This window comes from Macaca thibetana, chromosome 11, assembly GCF_024542745.1.
Source record: "Macaca thibetana thibetana isolate TM-01 chromosome 11, ASM2454274v1, whole genome shotgun sequence".
NCBI classification, from domain to species: Eukaryota; Metazoa; Chordata; class Mammalia; order Primates; family Cercopithecidae; genus Macaca; species Macaca thibetana.
In genome coordinates, this window is record NC_065588.1 from 47,474,287 (window position 1) to 47,488,766 (window position 14,480).

At 43.2% G+C, this 14,480-nt stretch overlaps 2 protein-coding genes across 6 annotated transcripts in view; one reads left to right on the forward strand and one right to left on the reverse strand.

Moving 5' to 3' along the window:
* Window positions 1–14,480, forward strand: part of DAZAP2 (DAZ associated protein 2) — a 426,196-nt gene that overhangs the window by 262,842 nt on the left and 148,874 nt on the right. The window lies entirely within an intron of this gene.
* The window catches only part of TFCP2 (transcription factor CP2), an 82,057-nt gene continuing 77,743 nt past the window's right edge, over window positions 10,167–14,480 (reverse strand). For 3 of the 5 annotated variants that reach the window (XM_050748759.1, XM_050748757.1, XM_050748755.1), the window contains 2 exons: window positions 12,466–12,517; window positions 10,167–11,673 (listed from right to left, as the gene is read on the reverse strand). In XM_050748759.1, the coding sequence (XP_050604716.1) occupies window positions 11,639–11,673; window positions 12,466–12,517 (87 nt within the window). In that variant the 3' untranslated portion in view covers window positions 10,167–11,638. Of the gene's footprint in view, window positions 11,677–12,465; window positions 12,518–14,480 lie in introns of all 5 variants that reach the window. The other 2 variants (XM_050748756.1, XM_050748754.1) reach the window with 1 other exon arrangement.

Below are 14,480 nucleotides of genomic sequence, written 5' to 3' on the forward strand. Positions count from 1 at the left end.
AAAAAAAGAAAAGAAAAGAAAAAAGAAAGGGGAAAACCAAGATTAAAAAGTCAAAAGTTGTATGTGATTTGCCAAGGACACATTGTCTTGGTTTCTTCTCTGTTGTCTTTCGCTTGAACTATAAGGCTCGGCAAGCTCTAGCTGCATTCTCTTGTCCCCCGCCCCCCACCACGCCCCCTCATTTTGTTCTGTCATCTTGTTTGCTTCTACTTTCCCCCTTCCATACTCTGCTTGAATACACTGGCCTCATTGCAGTTCCTTCAACAGGGCAATCATTCTCTTACCTCAAGGCCTTTTGTCTGGCTTCCACCAGCTAGCCACATACTTCCTCCCTCACGTAATAACTGCTCAAATGTCCCCATATCTGAGATCTTCCCTAACCATATTTCTTTTTGCCTGCATTAAGAGACAGGATCTCCCTCTGTCACCCAGGCTGGAGTGCAGTGGCGCGATCACGGCTCACAGCAGCCTCAAACTCCTGGGCACAAATGCCTAACCATATTTCTAAAATGGTGCTTCTCCTTAGTTTCTATCCCTGTGCCTTATATTTCTTGTTAGCATCCACCTGACGTATTTGTTTTTGTCTTGTCTCACCTGACTAAGGAATTGTTTTTGTTTACTGTATCCTCAGCACACAGTACAAATCCTATAGTTGACATTTAAGAGCATGATAGATATTTATTGGATAGATGGATGGACAGCAAGATTTAAACTCAGGTTAGGCTGATTCCAAAACCTGGTGCATTTTTCACTGCAACCAAGAAACTATGAAGCCAGATCCACTAGCTACCAAGCCATCTCAGCTTTAGAATTGAGAGGTTGGATGGCTTGGGAAAAAATGCTAAGAATTTCGGTTCTCTCCCCTAGGTGACATCAGAGACTCCAAGAAGCTAGGACACTACACTGCAAAATAAAAAAGCAGCAGATCAGAAAAAAGCAATCTTTTGGTAACATGCACTTATCATCTCCCTCTTTGCTGAAATTTAGATGCAATATAACAGTGATCAAGACCATGGATCCTGGAGCCAGACCGCCTGAATATAAACCCCACTTCCTCTACTTACTAGTGGCATGACCCCAGGCAAGGGACGTAAGTTTTCTGCCTTAGCTTCCTCATTTGCAAGACGGGGATGACGATGTCTATGTCATTGGGTTTTGTGAAGATTAAACAGCTGATATATTGGAAAATGTTTACAACAGTCAGTGCTGTGTAAATGTTAGCTATTTTTAATCATAAGCTTTCTATTCAGTTGTGTAGAAGGTTTGGTTCATGATCCCATTCTTCCTGTACATACAGAAGACAAAAGGGAAGAGAAAACTATCCTAGACCACTCTATAAAATCAGTAGGCTAACAAAAAACCAGCCTAATGCCCATGTTGAGGATGCTAAAAAAAAAAAGTGTCTCATATGCTTACTCATCCAGTGTTCCAGCAGTCATGGAAATTCATCAGGGCACCATCAGCCCCAGTGACCAATGCATTAACCTCCATTGGTTAATGCCACCAAATTAAAAGACAGCCAAACCAAGGCTAGCACATCCTTTGAGAAGACAGCAGAATTCAATTTGGGAATAAGCTCTTGATCAGTTAAAAGATCATCTGGACCAGGCATGGTGGCTCACACCCGTAATCCCAGCACTTTAGGAGGCTGAGGAGGGAAGATTGCTCGAGCCCAGCAGTTTGAGACCAGCCTGGACAACATGGAGGGAGACTCTGTCTCAAGAAATTTTTAAAAATTAGCCAGGTGCAGTGGCATGCACTTGTGATCCCATTTACTTGGGAGATTGAGGTGGGAGAATCACTTGAAAACAGGAGGTCAAGACTGCAGTGACAGCTGTGTTCATGCCACTGCACTCCAGCCTGAGTGACAGAACAAGACCCCCCCTCTCTTTTTTAATTAAAAAAATGTAATAAAATAGAGATGGGGGTTCTCCCTGTGTTGCCCAGGCTGGTATCGAACTCCTGTGCTCAAGCCATCCGCCAGCCTCAGCCTCCCCAAGTGCTGGGATTATAGGCCTGAGCCACCACACCTGGCAGAGACTCTGTCACTAAAAATAAAAATAACAGGCTGGGTATGGTGGCTCAGGCCTGTAATCCCAGCACTTGGGGAGGCCAAGGCGGGTGGATCCCTTGATGCCAGTTCAAGACCAGCCTCGCCAACATGGCGAAACCCCATCTCTACTGAAAATAGCTGGGCATGGTGGCACATGCCTGTAATCCCAGCTACTTGGAAGGTTGAGGCATGAGAATCACTTGAACGCAGGAAGGCGGAGGTTGCAGTGAGCCGAGATCGCGCCACTGAACTTCAGCCTGGACAACAGAACGAGACTCTATCTTTAAAAAAAAAAAAAAAAAAAAAGGCCGGGTGCGGTGGCTCAAGCCTGTAATCCCAGCACTTTGGGAGGCGGAGACGGGCGGATCACGAGGTCAGGAGATAGAGACCATCCTGGCTAACACGGTGAAACCCCGTCTCTACTAAAAAATACAAAAAAAAAAAAAAAAAAAAACTAGCCGGGCGAGGTGGCGGGCGCTTGTAGTCCCAGCTACTCGGGAGGCTGAGGCAGGAGAATGGCGTGAATCCGGGAGGCGGAACTTGCAGTGAGCTGAGATCCGGCCACTGCACTCCAGCCGGGGCGACAGAGCGTGACTCCGTCTCAAAAAAAAAAAAAAAAAAAAAAAAAAAGTTTTATTAGCCGGGCGCCGTGGCTCACGCCTGTAATCCCAGCACTTTGGGAGGCTGAGGCGGGCGGATCACGAGGTCAGGAGATTGAGACCATCCTGGCTAACACAGTGAAACCCCGTCTCTACTAAAAAAAAAAAAAAAAAAAATCATGTCCTGAGCAGTGTTTTCTTTTCTTTCTTTCTTTTTTTTTTTTCTAGTAGAGACAAGGGTCTCACATTGCCCAGGCTGGTCTTGGACTCCTGGGTTCAAACAATCCTCCTGCCTTGGCCTCCCAAAGTGCTAGGATTACAGGCATGAGCCACCACGCCTGGCCCTGGGAAGTGTTTTATACTTTGGTCTTCAGCTATGTCTGTGTGTGAAGGTGATCTTATAGTCAGTAGTATCCTTAGATTATTGAGCTAATGAACAGGTGTATTCAGTATAAACTGTTTCACACTCATAATCCCTTTAAAACTCTCAAATAACCCTATGAATTAAGTATTACCTCCTTTTTAATACTTAATTCATAGGGTTAAGATGATAAAATTGAGGCTTGAAAGATGACTCTGTCCAAAGTCATATCCAGGAAGAGAAGGATCTGGGATTTGAATGCAGGTCTATCTGACACCAAAATATATACTGTATCAACTACCTCTTACCACCAAAAGATAAACCAGAACACACTCCCCAGAGAGGTGAAGAAAATTGGACAGAGTATATAATATGTTGACATTCTTAGAGAAAAAGAGTTAAAATAAAAATCTAAGGCATTGCATTTGTTTTTCTGAAAAGGAATCTGTAGACTTAGCCCTAAAGTTGTATGTTACTTCACTAATTTACATTTAATTATATTCCAGATCTAGAGAGACAAGCACCTCTTTGTGACTAGTTCCACACTAACAAAAAGAGAACAATATGTGTAAATCTGAGAAAAAGAGTGCCACAGCAAACTGAAAGCACAAACACCAAAGAAGTCATATGCGCCATTGCACTCCAGCCTGGACGACAAAAGTGAAACTCTGTCCTCCCCGCACACAAAAAAGGAAAAGAAAACAAGAATCTGCATTAATTAAAATGTGCACCTCATCTTAAACAAATCTAACATATGAAAACAGAGATTCGCATAATAGGTAAACCAGTTAAAACTCATGTCCCAAAATAGCATATCAGTAAAAAATAGTACAATAAGACAACAATACAATAATATTATTTATTTTTATTTTTATATTTATTTTTTTGAGATGGAGTCTCACCCTGTTGCCCAGGCTGGAGTGCAGTGGCACAATCTCGGCTCACTGCAAGCTCCGCCTCCTGGGTTCAAGCAGTTCTCCTGTCTCAGCCTCCCCAGTAGCTGGGACTACAGGAGCCCACCACCACGCCCGGCTATTTTTTCTGTATTTGTATTAGAGATGGGGTATCACCGTGTTAGCCAGAATGGTCTTGATCTCCTGACCTCGTGATCCGCCCGCCTTGGCCTCCCAAAGTGTTGGGATTACAGGCGTGAGCCACAGCGCTCGGCCTATAATATTATTTTAAACAGCAAGTTCCCTTATAATTGATATTAATCCAATTGAAAACTTTAATTCATATACAACTTTTCAGTGTCTCAATTTGAAAATGCAAATGCTAAACCTACTTGAAATTTTCGGCCAGGCGCGGTGGCTCACGCCTGGAATCCCAGCACTTTGGAAAGCCGAGGTGGGTGGATCACAAGGTCAGGAGTTCGAGACCAGCCTGGCCAATATGGTGAAACCCTGTCTCTACTAAAAATACAAAAATTAGCCAACCATGATGGTGGGCACCTGTAATCTCAGCTACTTGGGAGTCTGAGGCAGGAGAATCACTTGAACCCGGGAGGCGGAGGTTGCAGTAAGCTGAGATCGCGCCATTGCACTCCAGCCTGAGTGACAGAGCAAGACCCTGTCTCGAAAAAAAAAAAAAAAAAGAAATTTTCAAGCAAGATAGATTTTAGCTTAGGCCTATGTTCACAAGGAACATTACAGGGGAAATGCTATAGAGAATGTGTGAAAAAATATGTGAAAATAAGGAAGAAGTGGAAATAGATGAAAGTTCAAGGTTGAAGATAAAATACAAGGTCACTGAAAGAAGCAGGAAGGAGAAATAAAGTATGCAGAAAAAACAGTGCTGGTGACATTACTCCCATGTCACAAAGGGTATCTTTCCCAACTCACTCCATTTTGCAGTGGTAGGATATTCTTCCTCATCTAAGTTTTGGAGTTGGTATAATGAAACAAAAATTAATCACAAACTAAAAGTAAGCATTCTAGCAGGGAAAGCCTTAACTCACAACTAAAGAAAACAGAGCATTTACAGGAGAAGCAGAATGATGTAGGATTATTCCTAATAAAATAGTATATAGGCTGGGTGTGGTGGCTCATGCCTATAATCCCAGTACTTTGGAAGGCCAAGGTGGGAGGCTCGCTTGAAGCCAGGAGTTCAGATCAGCAAGGGCCACATGGCAAGATCCTGTCTCTACGAAAAATAAATATTAAGGCTGGGCACAGTGGCACATTCCTGTAATCCCAGCACTTTGGATGGGCTGAGGTGGGAGAATTGCTTGAGCCCAGGAGGTCAAGGCTGCAGCAAGCTGTGATGGTGCCACTGCCCTCCAGCCTAGGCAACAAAGTGAGATCCTGCCTCAAACAAAACAAAACAAATTAGCTGGGTGTTGTGGCATGTGCCTGTAGTCCTACCTACTCCAGAGACTGAGGCGAGAGGATCACTTGAGCCCAGGAGTTCAAGGCTGCAGTGTGCTATGATCACACCACAGCCTGGGCAACAGAGCAGGACCCTGACTCTTAAAAATAAAAACAAAAAAAGAAGCTAAGAAAGAAAGAAAGGCTGGGCACAGTGGCTCATGCCTGTAATCCCAACACTTTGGGAGGTCAAGACTGGTGGATCACTTGAGGTCAGAAGTTTGAGACCAGCTTGGCCAACCTAGTGAAACCCCGTCTCTACTAAAAATATAAAAATTAGCTGGGCATGGTGGCACATACCTGTAATCCCAGCTACTCAGGAGGCTGAGGCAGGAGGATCGCTTGAACCCAGGAGGCAGAGGTTGCAGTGAGCCGAGGTAGCGCCACTGCACTCCAGCCTGGATGACAGAGACTCTGTCTCAAAAAAAAAGAAAAAGGAAAAAAAGATAAAAAAGAGAAATACATATAAATGAGGCAGCTAGGTGGGACAATTGTGCCATTCCCAGTGAGACTGGAGTTCTCATAAGACCCATGGGGGTCCTAACAGATCAAATTCCTGTAGAGGAACCATCCCTGACCAAAGCAGCAGACCAATGACTCAGGAAAACAATAAAATGGTTCAATTTCAGTTCTCCAGTCCCCAAAAATCTGGAATTGTTAGGTTTGGCCGGAGAAAAAAGCTATAAGAGGGAGAAGCTCAATCCTGACTTCAAACATTTGGACTCTAAATTGCTTTCAAGACTGAATACCGAAGTTCTGTTCAGCCCTTCATGGTGATTTGCAAGACAGTTCAAATCTCTGCAGTAATCCTATACAAAACACTTTCTCAGAATATCTGGGGATACACAGGATTTTGAGAACACTCCTCCATTATGCATACATTAGAAATGGTTGGTGCCATTATCCCACACCTTCTTTACTTGCCAAGCTTCCCGCGGAACCTCCAACTCAGAGATCATACTCTGCCCTCACAACATACCCAGTACCTGGACTTCCAGGAATCAGAACTTCTGCCCCTTCATGTGGACCTTACTTTTTTGTCACGTCTTGGGTTGTCTTAAAAAAAAATTTTTTTTTAAATAGAGTTCGTTTTTCTCTCTCTCTCTCCTCTCTTCTCTCTGTCTCTGTCTCTCTCGTACAGGCTGGAGTGCAGTGGCGCAACCTTGGCTCACTGCAACCTCCGCCTCCCGGGTTCAAGCAATTCTTGTGATCCAGCCTCCAGAGTAGCTGGGATTACAGGCATGCGCCACCACACCTGGCTAATTATTTTTTTGTATTTTTAGCAGAGACAGGGTTTCACCATGTTGGCCAGGTTGATTTTGAACTCCTGACTTCAGGTGATCTGCCTGCCTCAGCCTCCCAAAGCACTAGGATTACAGGCGTGAGCCACTGCGCCCGGCCATGTTTCCTCCCTTTATATGGCTTTTTAAATAAATCACTTACGTTGCCAAACGTTCTCATTGGGCCATAACATTGTACAGTCAATCTTATAAGTTAACGGCCACATTTCAGGTAGTGACTACTCACTCCTTAGAGTCCTGCAATGACTCCCCTCCCCTTTTATTAATATTTCCCAATAACTCCCTTTTAATTATCAATTAGGCTAGGCGCAGTGGCTCATGCCTGTAATCCCAACACTTCGGGAGGTCAAGGCTGGTGGATCACTTGAGGTCAGAAGTTTGAGACCAGCTTGGCCAACCCGGTGAAACCCCGTCTCTACTAAAAATATAAAAATTAGCTGGGCTATACAGCAGCTTTTTCTACATGAAACCTATTATACTTCAAGGGAGTACAGGCAATGGTAAGTCAAATAGGATGCTATGCCTCTTCTCTAAAGGGCCTAGGCCGGTATGGTGGGTGGCTCACACTTATAATCCCAGCATTTTGGGAGGCTGAGGCAGGAGGATGCTTGAGCCTAGGAGGTCAAGACCAGTATGGGCAATATAGGGAGACCCTGTCTCTACAAAAACATACAAAATTAGCTAAGTGTGGTGGCACACACCTGTAGCCCCAGCTACTTGGGAGGCTAAGGTGGGAGGATCGCTTGAGCCTGGGAGGCAGAGGCTGCAATGACCTGAGATGGTGCCACTGTGCTCCAGCCTGGGTGACACACACACACACAAAAAAAGATGCATCTTCAAATATATGTGACCTAAATGGCATCCATACAGAATAAGCGGTTTTTAAAAAGAATGATGTAGAACTAAAAATTCTAATATAGTAAGATATTCAAGATATGCTAAATATAGAAATCAAATTGCAGGTCATTAGCATAACATGAGCCCATCTGAGTGTCTGTGTGTGTGTGTGTGTGCACGTGCGCGCACGTGCGCATGTGACGGGGGAAATTCTTTGCAATGATTACCTCTACAGAGTGGGACTAAGAGGTAAGGGGGTAAAGTTATACGATACTATTCTTTATAGTTTGAATTTATCATTTTGTGTATTACTTTCTTTTTTTTTTTTTTTTTTTTTTTTTTTTTTTTTGAGACGGAGTCTCGCTCTGTCGCCCAGGCTGGAGTGCAGTGGCGCGATCTCGGCTCACTGCAAGCTCCGCCTCCTGGGTTTACGCCATTCTCCTGCCTCAGCCTCCTGAGTAGCTGGGACTACAGGCGCCCGCCACCGCGCCCGGCTAATTTTTTGTATTTTTAGTAGAGACGGGGTTTCACCGTGGTCTCGATCTCCTGACCTTGTGATCCGCCCGCCTCGGCCTCCCAAAGTGCTGGGATTACAGGCGTGAGCCACCGCGCCCGGCTTGTGTATTACTTTCATAATGAAAAAGCTAGTATAAAATTTTCACTTAATTGAAAGGATTATTAGTGAACATATGCAATGTTTTAAAGCAAACTGAATAATTACAATGTTCTATCACTATGCCAGTTCTTACCAATTATACATCACTGGCACAATAAAAATTTTTTGTAGCTAAAGAAAGCCTAAGAGATTTTTCTGGTAAATTTAAGGATCTATAATTACAAAGTTGTATAAGTTCATTTCCATAAATTTGAAGACTACTCTAAAAAACCCTGACTTCAGGTAAAAATAGTTAAGTGTAATTTATACTCAATATATTAATGAAGGCCAGGCATGGTGGCTCATGCCTGTAATCTCAAACTTTGGGAGGCCAAGGCAGGAGGACTGCTTGAGGCCAGGAGTTCAAGACCAGCTTGGGCAACAAGGTAAGACCCTGTCTCTACAAAAAAAAAAAAAAAACAAAACATTAGCAGGGCTTCGTGGTGTGTGCCTGTAATCCTAGCTACTTGGGAGGCTGAGGCAGGAGGATCACTTGAGCCTGGGAGTTTGAGGCTGCAGTGAGCTATAACTGTGGCACTGCACTCCAGCCTGGGTGACAGAGGGAGATACAATTCTTGTTTTGTTTTCTTTGAGATGGGGGTCTCACTTCATTACTTAGGCTATAGTGTAGTGGCATGATCACAGCTCACTGCAGCCTCCAACCCTGGGCTCAAGTAATCACTGCCATGCCTGGCTAATTTTTTTAACTTTTTGTACAAATGGCGGGGGGGGGGGGGTCTCACTTTGCTGCCCAGGCTGGTCTTGAACTCCTGACCTGGCCTAAAGTGATCCTCCCATTTTGGCCTCCCAAAGTGCTGGGCTTACAGGCATGAACAACTGTGCCTTATCTATATATATAATTTTATGCATCATTTGCAGTAAGAGTCACAAATGCACAGATTTGGAAGAAACCTTAAAAGTCACCTACCCTTGGGCCAGGTGCGGTGGCTCAAGTCTGTAATCCCAGCACTTTGGGAGGCCAAGGTGGGTGGATCACAAGGTTAGGAGTTCAAGACCAGCCTGGCCAACATAGTAAAACCCTGTCTCTACCAAAAATAGAAAAATTAGCCTGGCATGATGGTCTGCACCTGTAGTCCCAGCTACTTAGGAGGCTGAGGCAGGAGAATCGCTTGAACCCGGGAGGCGGAGGTTGCAGTAAGCCGAGATCAGGCCATTTAACTGCAGCCTGGGCAAGAGTGAGACTCTGTCTCAAAACAAAAAAGTCACCTAGTCTTGGCCAGGCACGGTGGCTCACACCTGTACTCCTAGCACTTTGGAAGATGAGACAGGAGGATCACTTGAGCCCAGGAGTTCAAGACCAGCCTGGCAGGCAACATAGTGAGACCTCATTTATATATTTTATTTTATTTAAAAAAAAATTTTGTTTTGAGACAGTCTTGCTCTGTCACCCAGGCTGGAGTGCAGCAGCCTGATCTCAGCTCATTGCAACCCCACCTCCCAGGTTTAAGCAATTCTCATGTCTTAGACTCCCAAGTAGCTGGGATTACAGATGTGTGCCACCATGCCTGGCTAATTTTGTATTTTTAGTAGAGATGGGGTTTCACCATGTTGGCCAGGCTGGTCTCGATCTTCTGGCCTCAAGTGATCTGCCTGCCTCAGCCTCCCAAAGTGTTGGGATTACAGACATGAGCCACCGTGCCCAGCTTCATTTCTATATTTTAAAAAAAAAAAAAAAAAAGGCATCTAGTCCAACTTTCCTACCCAAACACCTAGACATACAAAAAATAAATAAATACATAAATAAAAACCAATAGCAGCCTGCTGAGGAAAGAACTGAAGTTGAGTACCAGTACTAGGAATATATATGACAACCAGAAATGTCTCCTCCTCAAAATGGAGACATCTGGTAATCATTCACTAAAAAGCATTTTGGCGTAATATAACAAGTTGCTCAGGTAAGTTTTAAACAAGTCATTGACTTAATTTTCTGGTTTCAAAGTTTTCAATTTGTTTCAAACCAAGAGAAATTAGACCATGATGCAGACTGAGTTTAATGAACAAAAATCTCTGTATAAAAAACATTTAAACCTTATCAAATGCTTTAAACACACACACACACACACACGCACACACACACAAATCCAAATCCAATACACGATCTTAAAACATTATCTTTGTTTACCTCACCATAACCTGTAAAAGTATTTCCAGATAAAACTTTACAAGTGAAGAAAGAAAACCCATGATGTTACACTTACACACACACACAATCATTCTTAAGGAAGAACAAAAACGTGGTAAGAGTGTGAACAGGAAGGGAATGCATCTTTTTTTGTAAAGCTTATATTAAAAAACACAGCATGAGTAAAATAACTTCCTATACCAAGAGAAGATGCAGAGAGAGGAAACAGAAAGCAGGGATGAGACTAACTCATTAATAAATAGTTTGAGAATGTCATTCAAGAACAGTAAATTTGGGGAGTTACAGATAATCCCCAGTTGTCACCACCTCAAATTCTTTGATTCCGATAACTAATGACAATTAAAAAGCATATATGTGTTCATTTTGTGTAGGTCTTGATTTGTTCATTATTATTTAGGTGTGCTTTGTCTCTTTCAGTGGTTAATTCCTCAGTTCATACTCAGTGTTATGTCCTAGTTACCAGAAGGGCCACAGTAATAAGTGAAGTGAACACAGGTTATAAAGGGGCATTGGTGGTATGAGGAGGTGAATAAGGAGGGCCAGGTTGCCTGGTTTGGATTTCAGCATCACTGCCTGCCAGCTCCTGGCACCTAGCAAGCTACTTAGCCACTGTGTGTCTCCATTTCCTCAGCTTCGGTTGGGGGTCACTATAGCACCTACTTCAGATAGTGTGATTAGGGGGTTAAACAAGATGGTCGGTCATTCAAAAAATTTATCACACTGCCTGGTCAATAGATGTTAGCTGAAAATATTAGTTGTGGTATTACAGGGGAAACAAAAGGAAAATTCTGTCTCTGTATTTCTCCTCACTGATAAAGTTTTCAGGGACAAACTATGGCAAAAAGCAGAGATACCAGTACATTTGAGACCAGTACAAAGAGATTGAAGATCTAGTCTTATGAATATAGATACCCATTTTTATATAAGAAAAAAATTACATGGCTCCATATCACAAACTTTAAGATCTTCCTGTTAAACATCACACAATTCCCATCATCATTATGCTCTACATACACTCTAAATTATGTAGAGTTTCTACTGATATTCCACAACAACAAGTCCAGAAATTTTAACTAAGAAACAGCTGCAGAACTGCATGTTGGACAGTAATCTGTGTGTGCCACAAGAGCTTGGGCCAACACAAAGGACCAGGATTCTGCCTCCATGGCCTGGACTCCTCCACACATAGTCAGATGAGTCAGGTTCTTGCAGACCTTCAAATCTCCATTCATATCCCCCTTTGAGAGGGCCATTTTCAGAGGTGAAGGAAGCAGCAGCCACTGGGCACGAAACACCGCACTCCTACTTCAGTATAATATGATAGCTATCGTTGGTTTCTGCTGTTAAAAAGAGAGAGCGAATCATCTTTAGTCACCTCCAAAACACAGCAGGAGAAACAAAGTATGGTAAGATTCTTGTGAGAAGGGGAAAAAAGGGAGGTGGAGGTTGCAGTGAGCCGAGATCACGCCATTGCACTCTAGCTTGGGCAACAAGAGTGAAATTCCGTCTTAAAAAAAAAAGAGAAAGGGGAAAAAAAAGAGCAGGACAAACAGCAGCATACTTACTCATTAGCACAGATTCCTTATAATAAATATGCATTACAAAAACAACATGCCTCAATTTCCTCATCTGCAATGGAAGATGGAAGAGAATGGCAAAAAGCCGGGCCAGGCACGGTGGCTCATGCCTGTAATCCCAGCACTTTGGGAGTCCGAGGTGGGTGGATCACTTGAGGTCAGGAGTTAGAGACCAGCCTGGCCAACATGGTGAAACCCTGTCTCTACTAAAAATACAAAAATTAGCCAGACAAGGTGGCATGTGCCTGTAATCCCAGTTACTTGGGAGGCTGAGGGAGGAGAATCACTTGAACTCGGGAGGTGAAGGTTGCAGTGAGCCGAGATCGTGCCACTGCACTCCAGCCTGGGCAACAGATCAAAACTCTGTCTCAAAAAAAAAAAAAAAAAAAAAAAAAAAAGGCCGACTTACAAAAAGGAACAATCTCTAATACTGTCACTTTCTTTACCCAAATATGGTTACTTTCCCTATCTCTCCTCAAAGAAGTATGTACTTTGCCTACTAGTAGTAAAGCTGTGAAACTACTTAGAGAAAGATGTTTGTCTTACTATTACCTTTCATTGTGTCCAGAATAAAACATGCTTCTTCCTGAAAGTTCTGTATCATCTGAAAAAGCAAGAAAATTTGTGATTATTTAAATGAAAAATAATCCCTTTATATTCCTGTGTCCCTAAGGACTACATCCAGTGGGATTTAGATGGGAGGCTTTACAGGTCTCAAATAATGTATTTCTTGAGTATCTAGGATCGTAAAAGTTTTTTCCTCCCCTCCCCTGTTTGGTTTTTAAATATTAAAAAACTAAGCAGATTAGAACAGTTGTCTTAAAGCCTGGTATGCATTTCCCTGGGTTAACCCCAAGACTCTCAAAGGAGCACACAGACACTAATATACGCATACAGGAGAACTGACTTCCATGTCTTCAACTCCCATATGTGCTCTTTCCTAAAACCTCTTTAATTTTCCTTCCTCACTGTCCCTTCTCAAACTCCCTTCTCCCATTTTACAAGATAAAGGCATGAGTTTCACCCTCCCAGGATCCTAATAAGGTGCGCTGGCCCATGATGTGAAAGCTTCAGGTGGCAAAGTGGAATAGCAAAGGTGAACTCTAATATTAAACTAGGCAACAGACCCTTTTATGAGCCACATGGTTTCTAACTCTTTCCTTTCACCAGAATTAAAGAGTAACCTAATCACAAATTGTCATGTGATAAAGGATTCCAAATGATTTTTTGATAATATCACTATGTAATTTCTGGTATATAATTCTGAAGTATAATCTAATGACATTATCATTACAAAATTCCATCCATTCCTATCTATCAATTTATGTGACTCAAGTCCCTCAGCAATAATATCTAGAGGTGAAAAACAGAATGGAATTGAGGCTGAAATCCTATGTCATTCTAGCAATCAATAGGCAGTATTCACCTACAAAGGAAATAATTATGTGCAAAGGTACGACTAGGGATTCAAACAATTTCATCCAACTCATTCATAGATATACCTGTAATAATATTATTCTTATTTTTTTTTTTTTTTTTTTTCTGAGACGGAGTTTCACTCTTGTTGCCCAGGCTGGAGTGCAATGGCCCCATCTCGGCTCACCACAACCTCCACCTCCTGGGTTCAAGGGATCCTCCTGCCTCAGCCTCCTGGGTAGCTGGGATTACAAGCACGTGCCACCACACCCAACTAATTTTGTATTTTTAGTAGAGATGGGGTTTCTCCATGTTGGCCAGTCTGGTTTCAAACTCTCGACCTCAGGTGATCCGCCTGCCTCGGCCTCCCAAAGTGCTGGGATTACAGGTATGAGCCACTGCGCCTGGCCTTTTTTTTTTTTTGGATGGAGTCTCGCTCTGTCACCCAGGCTAGAGTGTGGTGGCACAATCTCGGCTGACTGCAACCTCTGCCTCTCGGGTTCAAGCAATTCTCTGCCTCAGCCTCCCAAGTAGCTGGGATTATAGGCACCTGCCACCATGCCCAGCTAATTTTTGTATTTTTAGTAGAGATGGGGTTTCACCATCTTGGCTAGGCTGGTCTTGAACTTCTGACCTTGTGATCCACCTGTCTCAGCCTCCCAAAGTGCTGGGATTACAGGCATAAGTCACTGCACCTGGCCGGCCCTCTTAATGTTTAATAATTACTTATTAAAACATGTAGCATATTTACATTATTTTAATCAACTGTATAATTATGATGATTCCATTCATAATTTTTAAATTTTTATTTAAAAACTTTGTTTCAAACAAATATAGTAGGATAATCAATAAAAGATGTTTGTGCATAAAAATATGTTACGGTAAGATGGCCAGGCGTGGTGGCTCACATCTGTAATCCCAGCACTTTGGCAGGCTGAGGCGGGTTGATCACTTGAGGCCAGGAGTTCAAGACCAGACTGGCCACATGGTGAAACCCAGCCTCTACTAAAAATACAAAAATTAGCCGGGCATGGTGGTGGGCGCCTGTAATACCAGCTACTTGGGAGGCTGAGGCAGGATAATCGTTTGAACCTCGGAGGCAGAGGTTGCAGTGAGCTGAGATCACACCACGGCACAACAGCCTGGGTGAC